Source organism: Takifugu rubripes, chromosome 2, assembly GCF_901000725.2.
Source record: "Takifugu rubripes chromosome 2, fTakRub1.2, whole genome shotgun sequence".
NCBI classification, from domain to species: Eukaryota; Metazoa; Chordata; class Actinopteri; order Tetraodontiformes; family Tetraodontidae; genus Takifugu; species Takifugu rubripes.
The window spans coordinates 13,622,340-13,636,294 of record NC_042286.1 but is presented as its reverse complement, the minus strand read 5'-3'; the positions used below and the strand labels follow the sequence as shown (position 1 = coordinate 13,636,294).

Sequence of the window (13,955 nt, the reverse complement as noted above, 5' to 3'; positions counted from 1 at the left end):
TGCCATTGTTAGCATTGTGTTGACATTTAATGTGAAACATTTAAAAGTGGGCAGGATTTGGCAGGCGTCACATGTTCAGACCCGTCAGCCACTCATCCCGGGGTATGAACTGGCTGTGAGCGGTGGCGGCCCCCAGCGGCCCCGGCCCCGGCCCCAGCGGCGGCGGCCCCCAGGCCCAGCGGCCCCAGTGGCGGCGGCCCCCAGCGGCGGCGGCGGCCCCCAGCACGCCCACCTCCTCAGCAGGAGACTGGAGAAAGGCCACGGCAGCAACAGGAGGTCACGGTGCTGCTGCCTCATTATGACGCAGGAGTGTTTTCGGAAGTCTTCAGCTGCGACATGGAGGACAATATCACAATATCAGATGCTGGCTGCAACGTGGCAGTTAAAATCACTTTAACCTGAACTTTAACCTTTAACCTTTCATCTGACCTCCAACGTTTGGTTCATAAGTGAAGACACGTGTTCAAAATGAAGAAAAACAGGAAGCTGCTCGTCTGTAGGACCGGAGGAGCGACACGAGACGACGCTAAAGATAGATCCCTGTTACACACACACACACACACACACGCCTCTTAACTGTCCAATTCAACGAGTCTTTCAGGAACCACTCAGAGATTTTCTATTAAGGCTTCAATCTTCCTGATCTCACAGATTTGATCAACAGGATAATTAGACCTTTACACACAGTGAGGAGCAGATTTCAGCTCTGAACATTTAATACGCACATTTTCTACTGCCATATAATCATTTTTTATTAGTAGAGCTGTGTCATTGTGTAAAATGTTAAAGATCCAGATGAATTCAATTTAAAATTAAAATACACCACAAACTGAGGCCAATGAGCTAAATTCGATGAGATAACAGATTAGATTAGATTATATAAAAGCAGAATAATGATCCGATTACCTTCTCCTTGACAAGGATTTCACGTCTGCTCTCAACTCTTAAACTTATATTTTGATTGCATCCTTTTATTTAATTGTATTCTACTGCTTTGATGCTTCTAAAACCACATCTACAATAATTTATATCATTAAATCACTGATAGATGATCCCAAGTAAAATGAATGCAGACAAAAGTCCAGTAGAACATCGTTCTTTTTAGTTTACACTGAAACTTTGATTAAAGAGAAGCATTTATTTTATTGTTGTAGTTTCATATGAAATTATTTCAATTATTTTTAAAGATAACTGTCTTCTAGTATTGTTTTATGAGTATTTTATTCAGTTATTTTACCCAAGAAGAGCAGAAAGTTGAAGGTAGAAAAAGAAACTTGACTGACAGTAAAATAAGCCCATTGTGATGGAAATGAGCTTCAAAAGCAGCTTGACTTGAAGCTGCATTTAGATAAAACACCTCGGCAGCAGCAATTAAAACTGTTTTGGGAGCGAATCGGCGGCTCCATTCCCAGTTGACGGATGCCAGTTTACGCTCGCTGTCAGGACGTGCTCCCGCTAATGGAGATGAGCTTCGTTTGGGCACCAAACGAGGCTGCGGCTCAAAGTTTGGCAGCCAGCCGAGGCTTCGGGCGTCCTGGTGAAGCTGCAGGTGTGCCGCATGCTCTCCACAGGCTCATTTCTCCTCTACTTCCTGTAACCAACTGCTCTCGTCATCCTCTGGAAAAACCAACCGTGATGATTCCGCTGAGCCGTAATTGGCTGCAGAGATTTGAGGCCATAGGTGCGGTGTCAGAGGAGGGCCCGGTGGGACCGGTTACACGGTAATGAACAGAAATGCCGACGGATAACGAAAGAAGAAAGCGATGATTCTAAACTGTCAAAGATCCTTAACGAGATTCTGAGGTGTTAAACGGGGATTGTGGATTATTGCACATTAGATTGATCCTCTTACAGAGCAGCAGCCAGGAGCCAATATTATTAATTCTGCTCACAGGAACCAGAAAAAGGTGAGCGGAATGAATGAGGGAGTTTCCATTTGGACAGCTGGAGTTAAAAAGGAAGGAAAAGCCATATGTTCCGGTAAAGTTCACTCACTGCCCTCATCTGGGTTTTATTGACCCACAAATGAATCCAGGAAGTCCTCCCAATCAAGCCAGTCCTGCTGGTTAAAGGGATTTTACCGAAGTCTAAAGTCAGATGATTTAACTGAAATGTAACAATGTTTACAGGAACAGTGACTTGTATCTAATGATAGACTGTATAGTATAATATAGACTGTGTAATGATAGACTGCTGTCCTAATTTAAAGATTTGGAACCAATGATCATGTGGTCATGACCACACCACAGCTACTGCAGAATTAGCTTAAAAATACTTTATATATTGTAGATAGATCGATTGTATTAGTGTTAATGTACCAACCACAACAGGGAATTGTGAGGTTCGGAGGACAATTAGGAATAAAAACTGACAAAGTTATCACAAATCAAAGGCAAACGACCATTGAAGCAACTTTACGACGGCTGGACTTGATACAGCGGCGTTTGTTACCTAATTAGACACGAAGCGCGAAACGTTTACTTACCTTAATGTAAAGACTGCCCCACGTGACCTTGAGCTCAGGTGACTGAAGCTCCTGAAATAATCCAAACATCAAGAAATGTACCTGCGCATTAATCCATAGTTGTTCGTTTTGTACAGTTCGTGTGAAAGTAGTCTCTGTGAGCCGCCAAAGTCGTATTTAGTCAAAGAAACGCTTGATTAAAACAACGCCTGGGTTTATTCTCGGCAGTCCCCGAACAGGTCGGGACGGAGCAATGACGTCAACAGTGCTAATGCTAACGTTAGCGTCACTGGCTGCTCCAGAACTGGGGCAGAACTGTCGTTTCTATCTGCCTCGGCACCATAAGTACCAGGTCCCTTAATTCACCTCCGTTTTCCCGAGTAATACCAACATTGATAAAACTAGCAAGAAACATGTGTTTCCCGCCCACGGTTAGTTCTGCGCGCGCCACCGTAAACTACGGGCGAATACTTCCACGTCACGTGACTTGAAATATTCGAATATTATTCGATTTTGAGCGGATATTTTCCTTGTACTGATAGAATCTGGCGTATTCTTTTCCATTTTTGTACCCAGTTTCACACACTTTAGGGGAAAAAATCACTACCAGTAAAACGTTTCTTTTGTTTAATCAACCAGTTCCATCAGTCTGAAAATGATGGCGAGTTTAGATGGAAAGGAAGATGGATGTTTAATGTTTGCAAGGCAGATCGATGTCGCAGTTTGTTGTTCCTGTAGCTTAAACTGTTGTGGCCTTAAATTACAGACCCGTCTCAAGTGTTTCAGCCTGTCCTCTGGTGGAGTTTGATATATTTGCTACTGATTGATGACGCAATGGAAGTAAAACACATTTTTGCCCTTAACTGTCCAGAACCCAATCTACAGATAGCAGACCCTGAGGGCAAGAGTGAGAAAAAAATACATTTCTTTCATTCCACCAGTCGAAAAATGTTTTATCTAAACCGAATGAAGGCAAATCTTAATGATGCTAAAGCCTTTTTTTTTTTTTTTAAACTGGCCTGCAGGATAACAGAGGATTCAAATTCAATTTAATGATAAAGGTTTATTACCAGTTAAATACACTTCATTCTTCGGACTGAAGAAGATTCCTAAACAAAGACAGGAAGTCCAGAATCATCCCAGACGACTGTTTATTTTTGTGAGACTACAGTCGAGTGTGTAACTGTAAACCAAGACAAGTCAGTGTAGCTGCAAAACAGTAGAAATTGATGACATTCAAGCGCAGAAAAGAAAAGGCCTTGTTTATTTGAATCATTGGAAGCTTTGTGCCCGAAACTGAGCTGAAGCTTAGATTGATGTAAAATTAATCCTGGTGAGAAAATTCAGCAGGTTACCTCAATCTTCTGAGAAAAGTAGAACAATAAAGAATTCTCTCGCTCTCTGGGAAATGAGTTTCCATCTCTTTTATCTTCAACGCAATATGCAGAAATCGAATCAAAGGGTAATTTGAATAAACGAGACTGTCTGTCCATCCCTGCAGAGGCGGCGTTCGTCAGCCAGCACATCACATCACGGCGGCCGCATCATCCACACGCCGAGGGGGTGGAGGAGGCGTGATGGTGGGGGTGGAGGCAGAGGAGGGGGTCCAACCAGCTGGTGGAGGGGCGGGGTCATACATTCATGGCTCAACTTGTGTCTTCAGCTAGCAAGCATCGAACTACAAAAATAAATGTGGCTCGTCGTTCTGTTAAAATGTCCACATCCCTCAGTGGGATCGTAACACATTTCGAGTGCCCCCTGCTGGAGGTGGCTTCTGTTTCTATACCCTATTACACTTTTATTCATTTTAATGTCCAATAAAAACATTTTTGGTTTAGTTTCCAGGTGTGTTTGAGTATCGTTAGCTCCTCTGCTAATTAGTGTCAATGTTAGACTGACAGAAGGGACGAGTTGGACGCACCAGTGGATTTAGAGGGTCCACGTTACCAGATCAGAACAGATCCTGAACTTCTAAAGCCTGCGGGACTTTAGTGTCACTGAGGAGAACTCTGAACCTTTTTGACACATGTCCCTCAAGGGCTTCCGTACTGCCTGATTGACACATGAGGCAGTAAATAAAAAGTCAGATGTGTTCCTCATTTTGGCAGCCGCCTAAATAGCAACTGTGCTTGAAAGTTTGTTAAGAGGCTACAAATGTGACGTAAAACGTCGTCCAGTTTTCAAATCGGTCGACAACACGTTTCAGGTTACCTCAGGTAAAAGATCCCGACGGTGGAAAACGATCGCTATTTTACCTACGTTTTCATGCAGAAATATGGAAACAAAGCTCAACGGGGAATCCACAAACTTTCAAGCACCTCTGCAGCTTCGCGAATAATCTTTAACCCCTCGTCTGAAGATGACACATTTTGGTTGTCAGAGATAAATAAAAGATCAGTTATCTACAAATACAAACAGAATATATTTGCATTAATGCCTCTTCATGCTCTTCTATTCACACTACAGATATGGAGAAAGGAAAGTCCATCACAATCTGTGTCTGGATGTTGCATAGTCATGCAGGATTTCAATCACATGATCAGATATGTGTTTTCTCTACGTGTTGATGGAACTACACATATTAACAACCCGGCCCCCGGCCGCACCCCCCAGAGGAGATGAGGCAGACGCACAGAAACAGAAAAACAAACCAGAAAAACCTTCACGACAGAAGTTTCTCAGGAGAATAAATTAAAGCGACAGTGGAATTAATCTTCACCTCACGTGACCAAGTTACGTCATCACCTTCCAATAGAATCAGTCAAGTTCTGTTTTCTCAATGATTCACTTTCGTGCACAATTATTTACCCACATTCAAGCGTCACGCCGATATCGGCGGGTTGGGATGAACCATTATGACTCCTGTCCTTCTAATTAAAGGGTGGAAAATGAAATAAAAGAATCCAGTTACGACATTAAAGTGCGACATTGATCTGAAAGATTTGTTCACAAAATATATATTTCTGTCGGATTTCAACGATCGTGTTAGCGTTGAAACCGCGTCATTATTGCACAAGGTCACCCCCCCCCACGTTTGCATTAGAACGTTTGGCCGTGTCGATCAGGGAACGTTTTATCGTACGGAAGAACAAAACAGCCAGATATCAAATGTTCACGCTAATAATGAAACTAAAAATAAAAATCTGATTTGTGAGAAAGAAAAATAGTAAACATGTCGAAGGAAGATTGTTTTATGAAACAAGTATGAGCTAAAAAAATAATTTGCTGTATTTCTTTAGTATATTTGGGCTCAGTTTCAGTTTCAGGAACTAATAATAAAACAGACCAAACTTCCCAGCACTGATATGGGTCAGAACTCACCACAGACGGGTCAGAACCAACGCAGGAAGTGCTGTTTCCAAACCGCCACCATCAGCTGCCCCTAACAAAGCTACAAAGCTGCCCTTCTCCTTCCACACCACCACCTCACAGGTACAGGATGGTTCATTCAAGGGTGAGACTTGGTTTCCTCCTAAAATCTACAGAAAAAAAGTGTTTTGTTTTCATTAAAAAAAGACTTTTTTATTCAACAATAGAATAAAAGGCTTCCACGATGGCTTCTGTGCATCTTTGTTCTGTGGTTTTAGGGAGAGAGAGACAAAGAAAATGAGATTTCATTTTCATTTTTTTTTTCATGAGAGATTCCGGAACAGGAAAAAACCTGAATGGACCTCTTGACTGAGGAGTAAAATTCATCATGAGACATCGTCTGCTCTGACAAACATATCTGCTGTGTGTGTGTGTGTGTGTGAACGCACCCACTCTGGAGCATAAAACTACTCCTTACATGCAGGTTTACAAAACTGATATTGTAAAATATGACGCTCCTCAGAGTCAAAGCAGCTGGAATTTGAATCCACTCGCCGGTTCGGGTTGGGTCTCAGGATTAGGCGTCACCGTGCCAACCGTCGCGTCATGACAGCGAGCGCTGCCTCCATCATGCAGAGGGAAAAATAGAAAAATCCCTCATTCATTGAAATGATAAGAGAGGTACAATTACTCAGAATATTCTATTAGCCAAGTGATGCATAGACACGAGGAGGAGGAGGGTTCACCGCACATCTAACGGAGGACTGATCTGATCAATAAAATAAAAACAGAAAAGACCCTCAAGTGGAGGCAAATATGAGATAAAGATAAAAAAGAGAGCCAGCTTCTTGAATAGGCCATGCACTGTCCCTCGGCCAGGTCGACTCTTGTGTTTGAAGTGCTACCAGTACGCAAACCCTGAAGTCCACATAGGAAATCATCCATGAAAAATATTCCCTTCAACAGTGGAGCTCGATAAAACCTCGACTCTGTAACTCAATCTGCATGCAGTCAACTGCATAATATACAGGCAAGAACCAGGAGTTTCTTTGGCAGGCCAGAATCCAGCTGGACATGCATAGAGAGGTATGTACAATCAAGAGAACCTGTGGCTCCGGGTGGAGGGAGCATCCGTGTGCAAATGTTGGAGAAGCCAGTGGAGACCAGAGGCGTAGCTGCCAACCGGCTCAGACCGAGGGCCCGGTTTGGTGTCAGAGGGACGATTCCAGCCAGGAATATTAACACAAGAGTTTGGAAGATCAGGGTCCGTTCGTGGACTCGCTGCTGCTGCTGCCGCCAAAGCCCCCGTCAGTAAACTCAATGTGCTCTTCTCCAACTTCGCCCTCGGTCTTCAGCTACATGGTTGCACATATAGACGACGTCAGGGAGGATTCCACGGACGGACGCGAAGCTCCGCCCTCGTCTCTGTTCGCCGCTCTGATCCACGCCGCTGGCTGGCGTCCCCTCAGAGGCCCCCGTCCCGCTCCGAGTCTGGAGAAACAGGCCTGGAGACGGTGAAAATGTCCTGACGTTGGATTTTGGTTTTGGGCGTGGCGGCAGCCGGCGGCGCCTCAGAGGCCGCCGCCGGCTGCTTCCTGTCTGACAATAGTTTGATGATTTGGGCCACCTGAGTCTCCAGGGCGCCCAGACGGCCCCCCAGAGTCTGTATGTTCTCCCGCAGCTCCAGCCGGGTCTCGTGCAGGGCGGCCTGCAGGGCCTGCTCGGGGATGGGGCAGAAGGGGTGCGGGGACCCCACTGCCCCGGGGGCGGGGCTGTGGAGCAGCGGGGTGACGGAGACGGGCGTCCTGGCCTCTCCGGCCCGGTCGATCCGCAGCTCACTCTTGGTGATGCCGCTGTCGCAGGAGTCCGTCTTGCGGAGGGGATTGGTGCCGGAGACCACGCCCTGCTCCCGACTCCTGCACGCTTCCTGTCCCGCCCCCTCCTGGGACAGCATCTCCACAGAGACCGCCTTGTTGTTCAGTCCCTCCTTCCTGGCCTCCGCCGGAGCCATGTTGGTCTTCAGGCGCATCCAGCCGCTGGCCTTGGCGGCGGGTTTTGCCGGCGCTGGACTGGTGCTGACCTTCAGCCTGACGGCCGGCTCCCCTCCCCCGCCCACCGAGCTGGGCTGCAGCTCCATGATGTCACAATTGTTCTGCTTGGCGGCCAGCTCGCCGCCGTGGCCGTACGCCAGCGAGCTGTGCATGGGCGTGACCTGAGACACGGTGAGCACGCTGCTGCTCGGCGGCGCCCCGTTCTGCATGGCGTGGGGGGGCCGCGGCAGGCTGAGCGGCAGCGAGTGCTGCAGGCTGGAGTGGCCAAGCTGCAGGCTGTGGGGGTGGAGGTGTTGGTGGTGCTGCTGCTCCACCTGCAGCTGGTTCTTCTCGAGGTCCAGCTGAGGGGCTGCAGCGGCTCCCTGGTTGCGGAGCTCCTTCTGCTGCTTGAACTTCTGGAAGAGCTTCCTGACGGGATGGTCCTGCGGGATGGTGAGCTGCACCTCGTTCTTCGCCCGTTCCCGCTCCTCCTGCTCCTTCTTCACCTCACTGATCTTGCGGAAAACAATCTGGAAAAGAGAAAACGGAGCTTATCAGAAGGTCGGAGCGCTCGCCTCGTGTGGAAACCGTGAATATGAAATATTCCGCGCCGATGTTCCTGCCGAGGACGACACAGTCGTCGCTGGAGATAAAAACGGAATTTAGATTATCTGCATTGATTTTTATTAAATCGGTGCTTCTCATATTGCGTAATGTCACCAGGTCTGGGCAGAACCCAGGAGACGGCGTGAAATTATCCATCATCTACGACTACGCTACTCCCCACACACACACACACACACACATCTCCACCCAGATTCCCCCTCTTTCTCCCGCTCCTCTAATCACACCGGGAATGACAGAATCCTGCGGGCACGACCTGGAAGATGAACACCTTTAATTAAATGATGACAGGCTGGTTGGATTCAAGGTTACTGAGGGTGAAAGGAGCTGATATTTCCCGTTTTCCTGTCTGAACAATGGGACCACCGTCACTGTGGAGATGAAGCCACAGCTGAGCTGCGATGATGACGAGCCTCGTCAACTCGTCTTTCACCATCACTCTGCATTAGCTTCACTTTCTCCAGTCCGGAACACCAACAGGAGCCGGTATCACCTGCAGGTCGGCAGGATGTTTTCATAATTGTGGGTGGATGAACGCTGACATTTATTCACGGTGTCACTCACACACGTGCCAGATTCTGTCCCAGAACAGTTTTAGTTGTGTGCAGTTTGGTTCAGCTATTGGAGGGAAAACCTGAACCACGATTGTTCCAAACTTCCGCAATGAACTCAAGGAGCAAATATGCTGACATTCATCTGGTGATGATCATGGAGCAGCACCCAGGGAAAGGTTTTGACTGACCTCCTGGCGCCTGACAATAACAGTAAAGCAATTTTGAGATCCGGTGATGAATGAATGTCCTGTCAAGGCTTTTTTTGGGACTGACCGAACCTCTGGACCTGGACAGGTTTCGTCTTCACCTCCTGACTCCTCCTTCAAGAAGACGGCGGAGGCTGGCAGGAGCCTTCAGGCTGGCAGAATAATCTCCCATTTAGCCTGATTTCTGCTGACCTAATTATTCCGTCCTTCTGTCTCGTCAGCAGCCGGCGTTCGCACGCCGCCGCGTCGCCTTCGGGAGAGGTCGATACTTCAGACCAGAGCGGTTCTAATCAGAGCGGAGGGACGTGAACCCAGATCCGTCCAGCTCTCCACCTCCTGAATATCCTTCATCAGCCACAATTCTCACGAGTACACAACTTTACGGATACAATTTCATGATTGAACATAGATGTAATTATGGATAATGCAATCTTAAATTTACAATTAGTTAGACAATAAATATTTAAATCCAATTAAAGCCAAAGAAAAGGGATTACTGACGAACGAGCTCCTCATCTCCCATCTTTGTTGTGGTGACTCTTCATCATCGGATCTGAAATTAGTTACAGTTTGACATAAATGCTGGGAATCAGCAGAGAAATCTGAGTTTAATTATTAATTCACACATTCAAGTGTTGAGTAAATTGAGATAAAGATGTTGTTGAGCTGCTGACAGGGATGAATTCACAGCTCGGCCCTTTTAAACAAACAAGCACGTTCAGTTTTCATGACTGGAAGAGCCGTCGTGCACTTTAATACTGGACGCATGAGAATAAAGGTGGGTGAGGCCATGGCCCACGTCCAGCGCGTCCTCGTCTTTTCATCGGCAGCCACATAAATCTGATCAAACAGGACAACAGATGGTCCTGAGTCACCACCAGGAGAAGAAGGTAATCTGCTAATGTGATCCACTCTTCTGATCTACTGTCCAGGTCAGTCAGAACACCCCTGAATTCCAGATGCAGCAAGAGATCAAAAACAGTCAAATGAAGTGATGAGTCTCATCATCCACCTTTCCCACAGCAGGAAGTGAGATGGAGTGTTTGACTGAGGTCAAAGAGGTTAAAGAGAACCCAAAGTCAGCGACCGGTAGTGGCCCGGTCACGTGCTCGGTCACCAAACATCCATCACACTGCTATTTTTACTAGCCAGCTAAAAATAACTCAAACTTAAAATCAGCACAGCGGCCGGAACTAATGCAACATTATGTTTACGAGCGTCCCAGCGGAAGGTTTAAATATTCAGGAGGCGAGCAGACGGAGCGAGTCAGGTTTATTCAAGGAGAGAGAGGCAGAAAGTGAGTGATAGAGAGACATAGAGGGAGGGAGAGAGAGGCTGTTTGGGCTGAGTAATATCTTCATTTCAGTCCCATTCTGACTGGAGGGAGGAAATACATTCAACACTAAAAGAGAGAGAGTTACATAAGAGAGAGAGTGATGCATAACAGCGCAGGAGAACATGTGGAAATGTTCTGTTTGTTCTGCTGCAGCAGGAAATATTCATATTAATTACAGCCTGACGAAGGAATACGTTTATGCAGCAAAATTGAGAGTGGAAAAAGACGAACACAATGAACCATCCAGGATCACAGCTGATCCACAGCAGAGCTTCATGGGGTCGTCCGGAAACATTCCCGACCCGACAGCATTCCCTCAGAAGGTGCTAATACCTCTGCTAATGTTGGCGTTACCACTGTTGTCATGGCTACGTGGCTAACGGTTAGATGGGTTTGACATAAACTCAATGACAAATGTGCAACGACCAGAGTGAAAAGATGCGAAACCACGTGAAATCCCACTGCATTATGGGTAACAGCGCCTTGTTTCATAGTAAAACATTGATGAGTGTGAACAAATACAGTAAAACAAATCATCTAAGGTCATATTTGCGTCTCTAAGCACGGCGACTGCTGCCTCCTCAACTCCAGATTAAATATTCCTCCAGAGAAATCTGCAGCAAAGCATTGTGGGTGAGGATCAGCACCTCCAGCCTCCTTTTTGAATGTGACGTTCTTCTGCCGACTGCGGCGCTGAGGAGGGGATCAGCCTCTCAGTTCGGGGTTTATACGGAGCTGCGGGCGACCTCATTCATCATCGTAATCGCCGGGGCAGGAAGTGGCGGCGTGTTGATGTGGCGGGGTGCGGGAGTGACAGAGGAGCCCATTAAAGATGAGCGTGACTTGCTTTTGTAACAAGTCACACTCAAATAAAGCAGCCAAAGACGGGACAGAGCTCAGAGCTCGGAACAAATGACGCTCAGAGGAAAAGGGAGAGACGAGAAGCCGCCGGGCAACACAGGAAGTCCAGATTTAAATGGTCGGAGCAAAAACGCATCCACGGCTGAAGGAGGTGATTTTGTGCAGCGCACCTGAAGAGACGGTCGCTTCCTGTCTGGATGTGTTCGAGTGCCTACATGAGCTCACATGTGTTGCTGTGACAGGCTCGACAGGTAAGGGGCGGAGCCTGTGCTGCAGGGCTTATTCATCCTGACTAGCAGAAATGGGAGAAGGTCATCACAGCACGCTCGTGATGTCAGACAGGAAATAAAGTTAAGGAACTAGTACAAACACATTTAAGGGGCCTGAAGGAACGAAGGCAAGTTCCACTTCAGTTTCCTTCTAATGGAGTCTTAGTTTGCTGTTTCCAGGGTCAAAAATCCACTTTAAACTGCTTAAAGACTCAACTCAGAGCAAAAATGAGTCCTCCAGAACCAAGGGAACCACTAACCAGAACATTTACAATGGCTCTGCGTGTGTACGTGCGCGCGCGTGCACGTGGGTACCAAGAACTGTATACAAAGAATTTAATCAACTGCTAGATTGAACCTGCATCACTGCCGACACACACACACACACACACACACACACCCAGCAGTCAGAGTGATGGATGGACAATCATCCGGCTCACACAACAATATCTGGCCTGAATAAAAAGGGTGTTCACGCCTGCGATCCAACAGATGAACTAAAATAATAAACGTGTGTGTGTGTGTGAGCGTGTGTGTGTGTGTGTGACCAATGCAGCTCCATCCTGGCAGACTATCAGATATCATAAAAGCTTCTATAAATAGAAACAATGAGGGAGCACGCCAGCGAGGCAGCGAGACTGTAGACGCAGACGAAAACAGCTCGTGATCAGCCCGTTTTCACGCCTCATTAACGTGCGATTCAGACACAAACGGCAGCACAACAACAATTAAAAGCAGAGATGATGGTTCTTCTGGAGGAAAATTAAGTCCGACCGCCCGTCCTATTGGTGAGTATCGAACGGCGATGGGACTTGTCTGACGTGCCCGTTGCACGGAGAGCGTTTACCCATCATGCACCCCTCCACTGTCTGAGAAACAAAGACTCATCTGTCTCCATTGTCGGCGGGTTGTTTTCTGCCCACAGAGAAGAATTGTCCCTTTAAGGGGACACGAGCAGGCCGGAGGAAGGCTCCTGTGATCCTGCTTTATTTCCTCCCAACTTCAGCCATTCATTATTTACAGGCCGAGGAGGGAGAAGATGAGAGCGTGCACGGATGACTTCCCTCCTGCTGACACAACCCTCACAAAGCTAATGTATACATGCGACACGCGTCCCCAGGCTCACACACACACACACACACACGTGGAGACACGCTTCGCTGCCTACAGTGTGGAGAAGATTCACACACGTCTCATCATCTGAAAACCATTCAGCCATTTTCCTCTTTTGATGGAATTTCTTGAGATAAATGTTTTCCCTGCTATTCTTTTTTTTTTTTTGCACGCTGATAAAATGCGAATCATGTGATTCGCTCGTGTAAACAGCACGGAGACGGGCGATTAACACGGTCGGGAGCCATTCAAGAACCCTCAATCTGGTTTCTTTTGTTCCTTCACAGCAGACGTACGAAGGATCAGACCCGGGAACCATGGCGCCAGTTTCAGGTCCTCCTGAGAAGCTCGTGATGCAGCAGAAGGGTGACGAGGATCAAATTCAGGTGGTTTAAGGTCCAGGAGCAGGGTCTGCTTACAGGTACCTCCACAGGCCTGCGACAATCCTTCAGGATCTCCATCAAACTCCTGAGGAGAGGCGGACCTCAATGAGTCTCTGCTCAGCTCTCCTGGGTGTTCCCAGAAGATAAACCCTTCAGAAGAGTCCAGCATGATCAGTATGTGGATACAAGCAAAAGGACTGAAGCTGTGCTCATGCACGTATCACCGATAATAACTGAAGAGCATCATCTTTGGTCCAAGTATCCAAACAAAGTGGAGCCACACTGTTAAAACCATCACTGGAACACTTCCAATGTGAAGGTGGAAACGTCCCAGAATACTTTAAACCGGGGGCGACGTGTAAATTTAGAGACTGTGGTTACAGAAACAAAGACTCAGCGCTTCTAACCTCACCGGCTGGTCAACACAGAGGTTCTCCAGATCTTCCTCCCTACACTCCACTCCGAAAGAATGTGCTGAAGCCATTTTCTAGGCGACACCTCGCGTTTCGCTGCTGCCATCTTGGATTTCCACACCTCTGTTGAAACATCTCCAGTCTCACGAGGCCTCATTACTTATGACCAATACTAGGTCAAGTATAATTATCACCATCATTTTTATGATCCAACTTGTCTTCAAAGCCTCTCGCAGTCTCAGGCGTCCTCTCAGAGTTCTGCTGCAGATGGAATCACTCAGGAGAGCTGAGCTGATGGAAGCAGCCTGCTCCAGTTCTCACCTACGTCTAATAGAGCAAATCAAACTTGACTCCGTGCCATGTAGCCGCGACGCTAACGCGCTCGCTAAGATC

General features: G+C 47.1%; 1 protein-coding gene and 1 long non-coding RNA gene across 2 annotated transcripts in view; both read right to left on the bottom strand.

Annotated features, from left to right (window-relative positions):
• Nucleotides 1–125: 125 nt before the first annotated feature.
• Nucleotides 126–2,895, bottom strand: LOC115248756 (uncharacterized). Its single transcript, XR_003887502.1, has 3 exons — nt 2,486–2,895; nt 430–540; nt 126–329 (listed from the first exon to the last, which is right to left on the bottom strand). It is a non-coding gene; the product is annotated as an uncharacterized lncRNA (long non-coding RNA).
• Nucleotides 2,896–3,601: 706 nt separating this feature from the next.
• The window catches only part of kcnh5b (potassium voltage-gated channel, subfamily H (eag-related), member 5b), a 40,144-nt gene continuing 29,790 nt past the window's right edge, over nt 3,602–13,955 (bottom strand). Inside the window, 1 exon segment of the mRNA XM_029832894.1 lies at nt 3,602–8,333. Coding sequence (XP_029688754.1) covers nt 7,239–8,333 — 1,095 coding nt within the window. The 3' untranslated portion in view covers nt 3,602–7,238.